Source organism: Ranitomeya variabilis, chromosome 1 (genome assembly GCF_051348905.1).
Source record: "Ranitomeya variabilis isolate aRanVar5 chromosome 1, aRanVar5.hap1, whole genome shotgun sequence".
Taxonomy (NCBI): domain Eukaryota; kingdom Metazoa; phylum Chordata; class Amphibia; order Anura; family Dendrobatidae; genus Ranitomeya; species Ranitomeya variabilis.
Window position 1 is genome coordinate 29,112,036 of NC_135232.1, and position 16,713 is coordinate 29,128,748.

Consider the following 16,713-nt stretch of genomic DNA (forward strand, 5'->3'; position numbering starts at 1 on the left):
TCCCCTATATATAGACCCCAGATCAAACCCCTCATATACAGCCCCAGATCAACCCCCCTGTATACAGACCCCCCTCTATATAGACCCCAGACAGCCCCCTGCTTCACCTGAATGGGACTGTGATGCCAGACCCCCGCTAAACAGACCCCCAGACCAGACCCCTGTATACAGCCCCCAGATCAGACCACCCTCTATACAGACCCCACACCAGACCCCTGTATACAGACCCCCAGACCAGACCCTCTGTATACAGACCCCCAGACCAGACCCCTGTATACAGACCCCAGATCAGACCACCCTCTATACAGACCCCAGACCAGACTCCCTGTATACAGACCCCCAGACCCCCTGTATACAGACCCCAGATCAGACCACCCTCTATACAGACCCCAGACCAGACCCCTGTATACAGACCCCCAGACCAGACCCTCTGTATACAGACCCCAGATCAGACCACCCTCTATACAGACCCCAGACCAGACCCCTGTATACAGACCCCCAGACCAGACCCTCTGTATACAGACCCCAGATCAGACCCCCAGGTATACAGACCCCCAGACCAGCCCCTCTGTTTACAGACCCCAGACCAGACCCCGTATATACAGACCCCAAATCAGATCCCCTTTATGCAGACAACCAGACCAGACCCTCTGTATAGACCCAGATTAGAAGACCATGTATACAGACCCCAGATGAACCCCCTGTATACAGACCTCCCCTCTATATAGAGCCCAGATGAACCCCCTGTATACAGACCCCCCTATATATAGACCCCAGATCAGACCTCCTGTATACAGACCCCCCTATATATAGACCCCAGATGAACCCCCTGTATACAGACCTCCCCTATATATAGACCCCAGATCAAACCCCTTGTATACAGACCCCAGATCAACCCCCCTGTATACAGACCCCCTCTATATCTAGACCCCAGATCAGACTCCCCTGTAAACAGACCACAGATCAGACGCCCTGTATACAGACCCCAGACCAGACCCCCTGTATACAGACCTCAGATCAGATCCCCCTGTATACAGACCACCAGACCAGATCCTCTGTATAGACCCAGATTAGAACACCATGTATACAGACCCCAGATAAACCCCCCTGTATACAGACCCCCCTATATACAGACCCCAGACCAGACCCCCTATATACAGACCCCAGATCAGATCCCCTGTATACAGACCCCAGATCAGACCCCCCTGTATACAGACCTCAGACCAGACCCACTGTATACAGACTCCCAGACCAGACCCCTGTATAAAGACCACAGATCAGACCTCCTGTATACAGACCCCAGATCAGACCCCCTGTATATAAACCCCAGATCAGACCCTCTGTATACAGACCCCAGACCCAATGTATACAGACCCCGTATACAGACCCCAGACCAGATCCCCTCTATACAGACCTCAGACAAGACCCCTTGTATAAAGACCCCAGACCAGACCCCCCATATACAGACCCCAGATCAGACCCCTCTGTAATACAGACTCCAGATCAGACCCCCTGTATACAGACCTCAGACCAGACCCCTGTATACAGACCCCAGATCAGACCCTCCTGTATAGAGACCCAAGGTAAGACCCCCGTATACAGACCCCAGCCTGACCACCTGTATAAAGACTCCAGACCAGACCCCTATTTTACAGACCCCAGATCAGAAACTCCTGTATACCCCAGATCAGACCCCCGTATACAGACCCCAGTTAAGACCCCCTGTATACAGACCCCAGATCAGACCCCCGTATACAGACCCCAGACCAGAACCCCTGTATAAAGACCCCAGACCAGACCCCCTGTATACAGACCCCAGACCAGACACCCTGTATACTGACCCCAGATCAGACCCCCTGTATACAGACCCAAGATCAGACCACCCTGTATACAGACCCCCGTATAGACCCCAGACGACACCCCTGTATACAGACCCCAGACGAGACCCCTGTATACAGATCCCAGACCAGACACCCTGTATACTGACCCCAGATCAGACCACCCAGTATACAGACCCAAGATCAGACCCCCAGATCAGACCCCTCATATACAGACCCCAAACCAGGCCCCCCTACATACAGACGCCAGATCAGACTCCCCTGTATACAGACCTCAGACCAGACCCCTTGTATACAGACCCCAGACCAGACACCCTGTATACAGACCCCATATCAGATAACCCTGTATACAGACCACAGCCCAGACCCCCCCCATATACAGACCCCAGACCAGACCCCCTACAGACCCCCATACCAGACCATCTGTATACAGACCCCAGATCAGACCCCCCTGTATACAGACTCCCAGACCAGACCCCCCTGCATACAGACCTCAGACCAGACCCCTGTATACAGACCCCAGATCAGACCCCCTGTATAAAAACCCCGTATACAGACCTCAGACCAGACCCCCTCTATACAGACCCCAGGACAGGTCCCCTGTATACAGACCCCCAGACTAGACCCCGTATACAAACCCTAGACAAGACCCCCTGTATAAAGACCCCAGACCAGACCCCCATATACAGACCCCAGATCAGACCCCCTGTATACAAACCTCAGACCAGACCCCTTGTATACAGACCCCAGATCAGACCCTCCTGTATGCAGACCCAAGGTAAGACCTCATATACAGACCCCAGCCAGACCCCCTGTATAAAGACTCCAGACCAGACCCCTATTTTACAGACCCCAGATCAGAAACCCCTGTATAGAGACCCCAGGTAAGACCCCCTGTTAATAGACCCCCTGTAAAAAGAACCCAAACCAGACACCCTGTATACTGACCCCAGATCAGACCACCTAGTATACAGACCCAAGATCAGACCCCCAGACCAGACCCCCGTATACAGACCCCAGACCAGGCCCCCCTACATACAGACCCCAGATCAGACTCCCCTGTACAGACCTCAGACCTTACCCCTTGTATACAGACCCCAGACCAGACACCCTGTATACAGACCCTATATCAGATCACCCTGTATACAGACCTCAGCCCAGACCCCTCCTGTATACAGACCCCAGATCAGAAACCCCTTTTTACAGACCCCAGATCAGAACCCTATACACGGACCCCATATCACACCTCTGTAATACAGACCCCAGACCAGACCCCCTGTATACAGACCACAGACCAGACCTCCCCTCCCCAGGACTTATCAGACCCCAGACTAGATCCCTCTGTATAAAGACCTCACATCAGCCCCCTCCCCAAAATCCATACTCTAGACCATAAACACAGGGACATGACCAGACTCGCCCTGTATAGAGACCCCAGACCAGACCCTTATACAGTCCATGTCCCTCTGTATACAGACCCCAGACCTCCCCTCCGCAGGTACCATCCCCAGGACGTGTCAGCACTTGCAAAGACATCGATCAGACAAAAGTTTGATTTATTCTAAAGTAAAAACATTTCAATCGAATTTTGCCTAAAACTGACTGCTTTAATGCGCGAAGTCGCGGAATCTTAGATACGTGGAACACGGCAGTGCATTGTACCGCGCTGCGGAGGAGGTCGGTGCCACAGATCATTACTACTGTTTGTATTTTTTTCTGGGATTTTTTATTTTAATTTTTTTTCCAGATTTGTGATGGTCCATTTATAAATCTGAGTGAGTATGAGTCTTTGCCAGGACAATCTGGATTGTGTGACGCCATGGAGTAACCCGATCTCCTTACTGGTGGCGAGCGGGGAGGAGCAGCAGATCCCTGCCCACAGATCCCTGCCCACAGATCTAGTGGAGCTGAGCTCCCAGCCAGGCTGACTCCAGTCACTAGATCTGCACGTCGCCTGCTGGAGCCCTAACCCTACAGGGGTGAATAATAACCAGTGACCCGAGCAGGGGAATGAGTCAGGTCGCTGCTGTGCTTTGTCCCGGTGCAAACTTGCAAGCAATCTGCTATTCTGCGTTCACCGCGCCGTAGCGTCAAAGCTGTCGCCGCCAAACTTCACTTTCCCCATCGGTCTGAATAGGTCGGTATGAGAAGCCAGCAAACTTCTATAATCAGAGAGAATGTTTTCTACCCAGAGATAAAACCTCATTGCCACGACTCCGGACCGCCAGACAAGAACGACCGGGAAAAAGTCGCCATGTGCATCGGCGCCGCCGGACGACGGCAGCCCGCATCTGACCGGCCGCAAGTCGGGAGCGTGAAAAATGAGGTGTGCCAACCGGAGAGCCAAGCAGACTGTCCGAGAGGTGAGTGCACCCTCCGGGACCCAAAATCAAGCACTTCCGATTGTTTCACTTCTACAAATCCCCAAAAAACGAAAAGTTTTCAATAATTGTATCGGAACATTTTTACTTTTTCTTTTTCCTTTTTTGTATCGAAATATTTTTACTTTTTGTTTGTTTTGTACCTAAACATTTAGACTTTGTTTTTTGTATCAAACCTTTTGACTTTTAGCTTTTTGTATAGAATTTACGAAGTTCTTTTGTTTAGAATTTATGTTTACTAATCTATGTTTACTTTTTGTTTTATGTATAGAAACATTTTGTCTTTCTGTCTTTCTGTTTTTTATGTTCTTTAGGTTTCTGTTTTTTATGTTTTTTTTGTATCGAAACATTTAGACTTTGTTTTTTTGTATCAAAACTTTTCAACTTTTTTGTATCGAAACATTTTGTCTTTCTGATTTTTTTTTATGTATCCAACTATTTAAACTTTTTGTCTCTAAATGTTTAAACTTTTTGGTTTCGTATCAAAATATTTTGAAAATTTTGATACAAAATTTCAAACTGTTTCGATTCAAAGATTCAATTATCGCTAAAATATAGGAATGAGGGGTAGAACGTCACGGCGGTCTCCCGATGATGTGGTGATTATGTTAATATTTGCATTAATTGTCGAATTTTACAGGACTGAACTTGTATAAAATAATGTATACAGTTTACATAGGCCTGGTATTGTGGAACTATAAGTCCCAGCTAACCATAACTGCATAAAGTGAGGGGCGAGTTGTATTTACTGCGTAAATCCATTTTTTGTATGATAGAACTACAGATTCCAGCATGTCATGTCAACGTAAACAAGCAGTAACTGGGGTGGAACTAAAAATCTTGGCATATTTTGTCGTCATTTAAAGGGGAAATGCACCTAGATATATTATTTCCCAGGACCTCAGAAAAGGGCCCCTGTGCAAGAACAGTATACGGGCCCCTGTGCAAGAACAGTATACGGGCCCCTGTGCAAGAACAGTATATGGGCCCCTGTGCAAGAACAGTATACGGGCCCCTGTGCAAGAACAGTATACGGGCCCCTGTGCAAGAACAGTATACGGGCCCCTGTGCAAGAGCAGTATACGGGCCCCTGTGCAAGAGCAGTATACGGGCCCCTGTGCAAGAGCAGTATACGGGCCCCTGTGCAAGCGCAGTATACGGGCCCCTGTGCAAGAGCAGTATACGGGCCCCTGTGCAAGAGCAGTATACGGGCCCCTGTGCAAGAGCAGTATACGGGCCCCTGTGCAAGAGCAGTATACGGGCCCCTGTGCAAGAGCAGTATACGGGCCCCTGTGCAAGAACAGTATACGGGCCCCTGTGCAAGAACAGTATACGGGCCCCTGTGCAAGAACAGTATACGGGCCCCTGTGCAAGAACAGTATACGGGCCCCTGTGCAAGAACAGTATACGGGCCCCTGTGCAAGAACAGTATACGGGCCCCTGTGCAAGAACAGTATACGGGCCCCTGTGCAAGAACAGTATATGGGCCCTTTGCAGTCCAATAACTCATCATAATGCACACTTCCACCTGCCCTGGGGCTGGTAGTGGCCCCCTGGGGCTGGTAGTGGCCCCCTGGCCTCTAGGGCCAATGTGCAGCTGCAGTGATACGTCCGCCCCTCTCTGGGCCCCCGTACATGAAATCATTGCGCCTCCCTCTCCAGCTGTCTAAAAACTTTTCTGGATGATTGTAACAATGTATGAACTTTCCAGGCAGGCTGCGTTTGGCCCTTGTAGGCCGCGGGGGCCCCGGCACAGACTGCCCATCAGTTTGTGTTCCTAGACTCCCTTCCTCCAAGAGGTGAAAGAATAAAGAAATGAAACTTGTAGAACAGGAAAAAAAAGGGGGAAACTTCAGAGCGTTTCTGTAGCGTTGACCTATAGAAGAAGGAATGCGAGAACTTTCGTGGCATGTGAAGTATGTATCCTGAACGTGGCAACAACGTCCGATACTGATACATTTCCCCATAAACGTAGACAATAGGAAGCGGAAAAGACAAAATCCCTTAAAGAGGCCGGGCGCGTTTTCTCCGGTTGATTCATCGCCGGGCGGTGCTCTACTAATCACACATTGATGTTAACGAGCTGATGGATCGGCCATGATTGCAGGGACCAGAAGTGCCGTCAGGGGCCATTAGTTGGGGGTGATCGTGGGTCATTGTTGTAGCACCGGGGCACAAGGGGCCCAATCTGCGCCTAAAGTGCACTCTTGGCAAATAAGAAAATCTTCTCAAAAGTTGCATTGTCCACATTAATACAAGAGAGCTTCTATGTTGGCCGAGGTGTAACTGTAAGGCCCGGGGCCCAATGCAAAATCTGTAGCATCATGTGCTGTACTGGAGCCTCCTGATGTGGCGGAGGGGCCCCGGGGCCCGGATACCTCTGTGTGCAATCAGAGCATACGTGGAAATCTGTACGAGCCGGCATATATTGCCCCTATATAGCGTTCACTGTCTGCAGGCCGCCTGCCCAAATACCGGCTAATATTGCACTGTCTGTGCCTCCTGTGTCCGGCCTGGTGGCTCCTGGGACTGCTGAGGACAGTCCTGTGCCCCATGGTATGTGCCAGTGTGAAGGAAGAAATTAAGAAAGATTCTCCATTTTGTGCAGATCTCCCCCATGTATTGTAATGGGGTAGTATAGGGTGCTGCTCACTCAAATAGATAGGTTATATGAGCGCATTAACTCTTTGCTCTCTGTCTCAGCTCTCTGCAGCAGTGCTCTGTCTCTGCTCTCTGCAGCAGCTTTCTGTCTCAGCTCTCTGCAGCAGCTCTCTCAGCTCTCTGTAACAGCTGTCTCAGCTTTCTGTCTCAGCTCTATCACTGCTCTCTGCATCAGCTCTCTGCATCAGCTCTCTGTCTCAGCTCCCTGCAGCAACTCTCCATCTTTGCTCTCTGTCCCAGCTCTTTAGCAGCTCTCTGCAGCATCTGTCACTGCACTCTGCTGCAGCTGTCTCATCTCTCTGTAGCAGCTCTTTTAGCTCTGCAGAAGCTCTTCATCTCAGGTTTCTGCAGAAGCTCTCTATCTCAGCTCTCTGCAGCAGCGCTCTGTCTCTCTCTCTGTAGAATCTTTCTGTCTCAGCTCTCTATAGCAGCTCTCTGTCTCAGCTCTCTGCAGCATCTATCTCAGCTCTCGGCTGCGGCTCTGTCCTATCTCTCTGTAGCAGCTTTTAGCTCTGCAGAAGCTCTCTGTCTCATCTCCCAGTCACTTCTCTCTGCAGCAGCTGTTTCCGCTCTCTATAGCTCTGTCTCAGCTCTCTGCAGCATCTCTCAGCTCTCTGCAGCATCTGTCTCATCTCTCTGCAGCAGCTTTTTCAGCTCTGCAGTGCTCTCTGCTATGCAGAAGCTCTGTCTCGGCTCTCTGCAGCAGCTTTCTGTCTCAGCCCTTTGCAGCAGCTCTCTGTCTCAGCCCTTTGCATCAGCTCTCTATCTCAGCTCTCTGCAGCAGCTCTGTCTCAGCTCTCTGCAGCAGCTCTCTGTCTCAGCTCTCTCTGCTGAAGCTCTGTCTCACCTCTCTGCAGAAGCTCTCTGAAGCAGCTCTCTGTCTCAGCTCTCTTCAGCAGCTCTCTGTCTCAGCTCTCTGCAGCAGCTCTCTGTCTTAGCTCTCTGCAGCAGCACTCTGTCTCAGCTCTTTGCAGCAATATTCTGGCTCAGCTCTGCAGCAGCACTCTCTCAGCTCTCTGTAGTAGCTCTCCATCTCAGCTCTCTGCAGCAACTCTCTGCCACAGCTCTCTGTAGCAGCTCTGTCTCAGCCATCTGCAGCAGCTCTCTGTCTCTGCAGCAGCTCCCTGTCTCTGCAGCAGCTGTCTCGGCTTTCTGCAGAAGCCCTCTGTCTCAGCCCTCTGCAGCAGCTTTGTCTCAGCTCTCCGCAGCAGCTCTTTGATTCGGCTCTCTGCAGCAGCCCTTTCTCAGCTCTCTGCAGCAGCTCTTTGTCTCAGCTCTCTACAGCAGCTCTCTACAGCAGCTCTCAGATCTTTGTAGCAGCTCTCCGCCTCAGATCTCTGCAGCAGCTCTCTCTCAGATCTCTGCAGCAGCTCTGTCTCAGCTCTCTTCAGAGGCTCTCTTTCAGCTCTTTACAGCAGCTCTTTGTCTCAACTCTATGTCTCGTCTCTGTGCAGCAACTCTCTGTAGCATCTCTGTCAGCTATCTCTGCTCTGCAGAAGCTGTCTCTGCTCTGTGCAGCAGCTTTCTGCTCTGCATAAGCTCTGTCTCAGCTCTCTGCAGCAGCTCTCTGCCGTAGCCTGCTGCCACAACTGTAATATTTCATCACATCTATGTCTCAGATCTCTATAATTAGCTACATAGCACTCCAATGTAGCTAGCTCTACAAAAGATACTCTCTGAAGTATCTCTCTGCTGCAACTCTTCTCTAGTCCATAGAAGTACAAGGAAAGTGCCTGAATCACGAGCAGCCCCCGAGCTCATAACAATGCTCAATTCCACCTGCTTTGGAGGTGAAATGGGCCCTCTTACCTCCTGGGCCCCTGTGCGGCCGCACAGGTTGCACCAATGATATGTCCACCCCTGGCCTGTACTTGGGTGTTTCTGTGACTCCCATAGACTTAAAAGGGAAAACCATGACCCCATCTCTTTATTTAGTCTCCCCCTGTATGCAGCAGGCGGCCTCCTTGCTTTGCAGTGTGGAGGTTGGGGGACGACTCTTTTTATATTTATCCAATTTAAATGGCAGATATCATCAGAAAATTACTCATTCTTTAAATCAGGTTTTTACGTTACTTGCATTTTTACAAAAATAGTTTTTTTGTTTACATATCTTGTTAATTATTTTAAAAAATTATTAATCTTGCAATTTTTACTCTGGCCACTGGGACCTTTTTAGATTTATCATCCTGTCCATTCAGAAACAGTTTTCAGCAGGTTCATTATCAGTGGCAGGATTACAAAGATCTCCCCTGGGTGCTGCTGCATATACTCGCGCCTGGGTGCTGCTGTATAGACTCGCCCCTGGGTGCTGCTGCATATACTCGCGCCTGGGTGCTGCTGCATATACTCGCGCCTGGGTGCTGCTGTATAGACTCGAGCCTGGGTGCTGCTGTATAAACTCGCCCCTGGGTGCTGCTGCATAGACTCGCGCCTGGGTGCTGCTATATAGACTCGCCCCTGGGTGCTGCTGCATAGACTCGCCCCTGGGTGCTGCTGCATAGACTCGCGCCTGGGTGCTGCTGCATAGACTCGCGCCTGGGTGCTGCTGCACAGACTCGCGCCTGGGTGCTGCTGCATAGACTAGTGCCTGGGTGCTGCTGCATAGACTAGTGCCTGGGTGCTGCTGTATAGACTCGCCCCTGGGTGCTGCTGTATAGACTCGCCCCTGGGTGCTGCTGTATAGACTCGCGCCTGGGTGCTGCTGCATAGACTCGCGCCTGGGTGCTGCTGCATAGACTCGCGCCTGGGTGCTGCTGTATAGACTTGCCCCTGGGTGCTGCTGCATATACTCGCGCCTGGGTGCTGCTGTATAGACTCGCCCCTGGGTGCTGCTGCATAGACTCGCCCCTGGGTACTGCTGTATAGGCTCCGTTGGGTGCAGTATGTGCTATAATGTTCCCTTTTCCAATTCGATCACACATAAGCCATACGAAGGAGAATGACACAATCCCATAGAATTGGGTGTATGCAGTAGAAATTTCATGCAACGCTGCCCTGTAGCTATGTGCAAAATTAAACCTAACAGTAGATGCTGGAGGTGTCCAGACCCATGAGATGACCTTGGCAGGTGTGCACTAAATGATGTCATCTGGGATCATCAGGACAATGTGGCTCTGTCCAATCTTATCTCCCTCCCCAGGTGTAGAGAACCTGCTGCAACCACTGAGAACCAGTTGTCAGTGTTATCACCAAGCTGCAACTGAAGGAGTTTGGTTACAGCAGCAGCTGACCGGTGACGTCTGCCGCACATCTCATTAACCTACATGGAATTAAATTACGAGGTCACCGGCGAGGCCTCTGATACACTTTCCTGCTATATCTCTGGTTACTTTAGGTTTGTTTTCACTTACAGTTCCTCCTGAGGTTGTCTGGGGTTAAGAAAAAAAAAAAAAAGGAATTGCCTATTGCTATTTTACACAGAAACAGCGCCACTATTGACTACAGGTTATGACTGGTATTGCAACTTATCCCCATTCAAGAGGCGCAGTCTATGCACTAAGTGGACCTTAGAGCATAATATTTCCACCTAAAGAAGGGACCGTAACAAATAAAACAAAAATATTTACTTTAGTTTGTAGAAATTATGCAACTTTCTTATAAACTTCACGTTCCAGTTAATCACTATTTACGGGATCTCTGCTTGCTGTCAGTGAATGAGAACTCTCTTGTCTCCATTCAGAGACACTGATCCTGTATATTCCTGTCCATCCTCTCAGCTAATACAATGTATCCAGTGCAGACAATGCTCTGTGACTCCAGACTGATACAATGTATCCAGTGCGGACAATGCTCTGTGACTGCAGACTGATACAATGTATCCAGTGCAGAGAATGATCTGTGGCTCCAGACTGATACAATGTATCCAGTGCAGACAATGCTCTGTGACTCCAGACTGATACAATGTATCCAGTGCAGACAATGCTCTGTGACTCCAGACTGATACAATGTATCCAGTGCGGACAATGCTCTGTGGCTCCAGACTGATACAATGTATCCAGTGCGGACAATGCTCTGTGACTCCAGACTGATACAATGTATCCAGTGCGGACAATGCTCTGTGGCTCCAGACTGATACAATGTATCCAGTGCAGACAATGCTCTGTGACTCCAGACTGATATAATGTATCCAGTGCAGACAATGCTCTGTGACTCCAGACTGATACAATGTATCCAGTGCAGACAATGCTCTGTGACTCCAGACTGATATAATGTATCCAGTGCAGACAATGCTCTGTGACTCCAGACTGATACAATGTATCCAGTGCAGACAATGCTCTGTGACTCCAGACTGATACAATGTATCCAGTGCAGACAATGCTCTGTGACTCCAGACTGATACAATGTATCCAGTGCGGACAATGCTCTGTGACTCCAGACTGATACAATGTATCCAGTGCAGACAATGCTCTGTGACTCCAGACTGATACAATGTATCCAGTGCAGACAATGCTATGTGACTACAGCTGCTGCACAGATCTCTGCTGCTTTGTTACAATGTATCAGTCTGGAGTCTGGACTTTGTATCAGTTATCACTCAGCTTTCTCACAAGTGACTGAACATCTCAGCTTTATGAGGGTTGGTTCATTGTTATTTGCTTCTCTATGTAAATATTTACTTTTTGATTTCTTTTGCTGAGTGAATATTTGTTTTTTTTTCACTGTTTTACCCCTTTGTTTTGCATTTACTCTGGGGTTAGATTTTCTGAAATGATCGCAGGCCGCCATTGTCTGTTCATCTAGGGCCCGACATGTGTGACTCCCACTGAGCTCTAGAGCGCAGGGTGTTGGTTTGTTTTAGGATGGGGACATGGACGGCCATTGACTTTAACCCCTTAGTGACGGAGCCAAATTTTTAAAATCTGACCAGTGTCACTTTATGTGGTAATAACTCTGCAACGCTTCAACAAATCCCCGTGATTTTGAGATTGTTTTTTCATGACACATTATACTTTATGATAATGGTAAATTTAGGTCAATATGTTTTGTGTTTATTTATAAAAAATATCAAAAATTTTAAAAAAATGTTAAAAAATTAGCAATTTTCTAAATTTGAATGATTATCCCTTTAATCCAGATGGTCATACCACAACAAACCATTAATAAATAACATTTACCACATGTCGGCTTTACATCAGCACCATTTGTAAAATGTTATTTTATTTTGTTTGCATTTTAGGAGGTTTAAAAATGTAGCAGCAATTTTTCATTTTTTCCAAGAAATTTACAAAATTTATTTTTTTAGGGACTTATCCATGTTTGCAGTGACTTTAGGGGTCTCATATATTGGGAAACCCCCAAACGTGATACCATTTTAAAACAGCACCCCCTGACATATTGAAAACTGCTGTCAGGTAGTTTATTAACCCTTCAGGTGCTTTACAGGAATTAATGCAAAGTGGCATGATAGGAATGAAAATGTGTATTTTTATCACCTAAATGTCTCTAACTTCTGAACAGATTACTACAGCCGTCAGACTCTAAGTCCGCTATTTGGTTATGAATTGCCATCGCAAACATCAGGACCACAAAATCATGATCTGAGGGCACCGGTTTGTATAAAGAGGGAGCCCCCACACTCTGTTAACCATTTACAATGATGTAGTCACTATTGACAGCAGCATCTAAGGGGTTAAACAGATTTGGACGGTGCAAACACTGATCGTGGCTGATGCAGCAAGTTGTCAGCTATAGTGCACAGCTGACAGATGCTGGATTGTCACTTGTATGGGGAGGCTGTTCTCTTATATCTCAGGTCAGTTAAAAGACGTATTGGCTGTCATTAACAGACTGAGGCCGAGCTGCAAATGCTGCCACAATGTCATATCTGTGCCGCTTCTATTACTGGTCTCCTCTTATGGGGCTGAGGGCTCCGACTCCATAACTTACGGTACTGTAAAAAAATAAATAAAAATCAACTGCAAATGATATTTTTTCCTGTGTTTCTACTTTAGTGCTATTACTTGGGCGCGTTATGGTGATATTTGGATGCCTTTGCATTACTCGGGCACTGCGTGGATCTTTTCCTTGTGCACTTATGGTGGTATTAACATTTTACTGCTATGCCAGTGGCTGAAAAGAAGATTAGGTGTTTGGATACGGATACATAATGGCGATTTTGTGCGCGAGCAATCGCCGCCGGGTGTCAGCTGATTCTGACAGCTGACACCCGGCACTCAGTGCAGGAGCAGTGCCCGCACCGCTCCCGGCACTTTAACCCCCTAAATACTACAATTGCAGCATTTAGCAGGCAGGCAGAGGGATGAAGCTCCCTCTGCGCTCCGATCAGCGCCCCCATGACATCATCGCAGGGGGCCAGTCGTTTTCATGGCGCACCGATGTCATACAGGTCACCAGTCACTAGCAAGTTACTTACAACATCCTCAGTGTATGATCTAATGTGTCAGTGCAGCGCAGACATATCTAATGCATTGCAATGCACCACAACTGCCATCAGACTACAGAAAGTGAAATTCCCATGGAAGGGCTTGGTAAAAAAGTAGAAAAAAAAATTGTCAAAATATTTTTTTTAAATATCACAAAATAATTAAAAAAAAAATATATATTGCACCAATAAATAAATATTTTTATAAAGAAAAAAATGTACACATATTTGGTATCACCACAGCTGCCTTGACCCGACCTATAAAACTGTCTAACCGGTTACTCTTCTTACATTTAAAAAATAAAATTGAGTCAAAAAATAATGCTTTTTCATTCTACCACCGAACAAAAAGAGGAATAAAATGCGATCAAAAAGACAAATGTTTTTTTAAAAAAGCAATAGCTGAAAACGACATCTTGTCCCGCAAAAAAACAAGCCGCCATGCAGCTCAATCAGCGAAAAATAAAAAACAATAATAGCTGTCAGAATAAAGCGATGCAAAAATAATTATTTTTTCTATAAAATGGTCATTGCATAAAACGATTTAAATGTGGTATCCGGTTCCTAGGACTACTTTCCAGCAATCATAAACTATCACTGTGAAGTCCTTGGCAGGTTAGTGCTTGCTTACTTTAGTCGTAGGGTGAGGGCCTCTGCTGACCCCCTACAGTTTGCTTACCTGAATAGATTGGAAGTGGACGATGTTGTTATGCCTCCGTTACATACAGTACATTCCTTTATGGACAATGATCGAACCACTGTACACGCAACAGGCGGTGTCGGAGGGGTGAGGAGGAATATAGGAGGGTGGTGTCGGAGGGGTGAGGAGGAATATAGGAGGGTGGTGTCGGAGGGGTGAGGAGGAATATAGGAGGGTGGTGTAGGAGGGGTGAGGAGGAATATTGGAGGGTGGTGTAGGAGAGGTGAGGAGGAATATAGGAGGGTGGTGTAGGAGGGGTGAGGAGGAATATAGGAGGGTGGTGTCGGAGGGGTGAGGAGGAATATAGGAGGGTGGTGTAGGAGGGGTGAGGAGGAATATAGGAGGGTGGTGTCGGAGGGGTGAGGAGGAATATAGGAGGGTGGTGTAGGAGGGGTGAGGAGGAATATAGGAGGGTGGTGTAGGAGAGGTGAGGAGGAATATAGGAGGGTGGTGTCGGAGAGGTGAGGAGGAATATAGGAGGGTGGTGTAGAAGGGGTGAGGAGGAATATAGGAGGGTGGTGTCGGAAGGGTGAGGAGGAATATAGGAGGGTGGTGTCGGAGGGATGAGGAGGGTGGTGTAGGAGAGGTGAGGAGGAATATAGGAGGGTTGTGTAGGAGAGGTGAGGAGGAATATAGGAGGGTGGTGTCGGAGAGGTGAGGAGGAATATAGGAGGGTGGTGTCGGAGGGATGGGGAGGGTGGTGTAGGAGAGGTGAGGAGGAATATAGGAGGGTGGTGTCGGAAGGGTGAGGAGGAATATAGGAGGGTGGTGTCAGAGGGGTAAGGAAGAATATAGGAGGGTCGTGTCGGAGGGGTGAAGAGGAATATTGGAGGGTGGTGTAGGAGAGGTGAGGAGGAATATAGGAGGGTGGTGTCAGAGGGGTAAGGAGGAATATAGGAGGGTGGTGTAGGATAGGTGAGGAGGAGTATAGGAGGGTGGTGTAGGAGAGGTGAGGAGGAATATAGGAGGGTGGTGTTGGAGGAGTGAGGAGGAATATAGGAGGGTGGTGTCGGAGGGGTGAGGAAGAATATAGGAGGGTGGTGTAGGAGAGGTGAGGAGGAATATAGGAAGGCGGTGTATACCGCGGCTGAGGTGCCTGCGCCCTAGCATCACAAGATTAAGACCATAATACCACGCAATTACTAACATCCAAATCCTCTATAAATACGGGCGTACTAGGAACTATCCCCACCGATATCCTAATTCAATACCTAATGTAGTACGTCACTGATGAAGGTCAAACGTGACCAAAACGTTTGTTAAGCATGCTGCAATAAATCATCACGCCATTAAGTTGAGTGCAAGGTTTCATTTCTACTATGGAAACTAAGGTCATATATTGTGTGCAGCAAAATGTTAGAAATGTTCTACCAGTCCGTATAGAAGAGTGCCATCTTTTTCGTCATCACATGGTGGGGAGGTCGTGTGCGGGTGTCTGATGCCAATAAGCTCCTCAGGAAGGCAAGCTCCGCTGCCGGCCACCATCTTGCCGGCCACCATCTTGCCGGCCACCATCTTGCCGGCCACCATCTTGCCACTTTTGAGGAGGTAGTGGAGGACCGAATTCAGAAGTGTTTGGCGATAATGCACAATAACTCACGCCCGTTATATCAGCTGTTGATGAGACCGGAGCGCCTGCACTTACCATCTAATCCTACTAAGGTGGGAGAAGGAAAGATGCAGGAAATTGTTTGTGCTGACTGCGATGGGAACATACAAGAACGACCGACGTGTGAAATTCGCGAGCGGCTGATGAGCGAGCGGCTCGGATATAGTGTGATCTGAGCATGCTCAGGTGTTGTCCGAGTGTCTTCGGTGTGCTCAAGAGTCCCCGAGGCTGCATGTCTCGCATTTTAGACAGCCCAACACATGCAGGGATCTCTTCCTTGTGCACAGCATGGTTCACCCGTATGAGAGTTTGCAGGCTAGGGTCGCAGTGCTCCCTCTCTCTATAAGTCTTTCCTTACTTTGACGAGTCTAGAATGTGGTGACCCCATAAAATCAGTGGTGATGAGCATCACCCATGTTTTGTACGGACCCCCATGTAGTGCCATTTGGCTATGCTTGGGTGCTGCCTATAGGTGCTATTCAGACCTTGCATAGTTTATACTTTAGACTTTGTCACTAATAGTTAATGCCAAATCCACCATGGACCATTCTAAAACGATATCGTAAAATTTGCATTAAATGCTGATTAAACAAAATGTTACAAATCTGATTTCTTGCTGCCACCACTAGGAGGAGCCCTAGGCTTGCTCCTTCACGTAGTCTGCACTAAGCTCAGAAGCTCCCTCTAGTGGTGGCTGTAGGAATACTATGTTTTATCATCTTTGTATAATAAAATGTAGCATTATATTGCGGTACGGTTGGTCGTGCATATGTACAGAAGCAGTAAGTGCTTCTCTTTTAGTGGTATCGTTTTGCTCCTTATTGGTTCCCGTATTACATTAATGCATTAGTAATGCCATTCAGGACAGCTAGAGATAATTTGCTTGTGATAACGCTTTCTCGCCTTCCTCTTGACGCTGGTAATAGCTTAGAATGACAGATTATTGTACTTATCAGAACTTACGTGCCCACATTTATAACTCACTGCATTTGATAAAACAAGTGCTAATTAGATGCAGCGTTGGTAAAATGAAGTCTGAACTGATTCCAGTGCAGAGATGTAACCGCCGAGCCAAGGAGGGAATGAAAAGGTTAATAAGCGACGGTCTTACTAAACTGTACGGTTACAGCTGGCACCAATCC

General features: G+C 48.0%; 1 protein-coding gene across 2 annotated transcripts in view; it reads left to right on the forward strand.

Annotated features, from left to right (window-relative positions):
- Positions 1-3,647: 3,647 nt before the first annotated feature.
- RANBP3L (RAN binding protein 3 like) overlaps positions 3,648-16,713 on the forward strand; it is a 49,615-nt gene continuing 36,549 nt past the window's right edge. Inside the window, exon 1 of one of the 2 annotated variants that reach the window (XM_077281625.1) lies at positions 3,648-4,201. In XM_077281625.1, coding sequence (XP_077137740.1) covers positions 3,982-4,201 — 220 coding nt within the window. In that variant the 5' untranslated portion in view covers positions 3,648-3,981. The remainder of the gene's footprint in view (positions 4,202-16,713) is intronic. The other variant, XM_077281630.1, reaches the window with a different exon arrangement.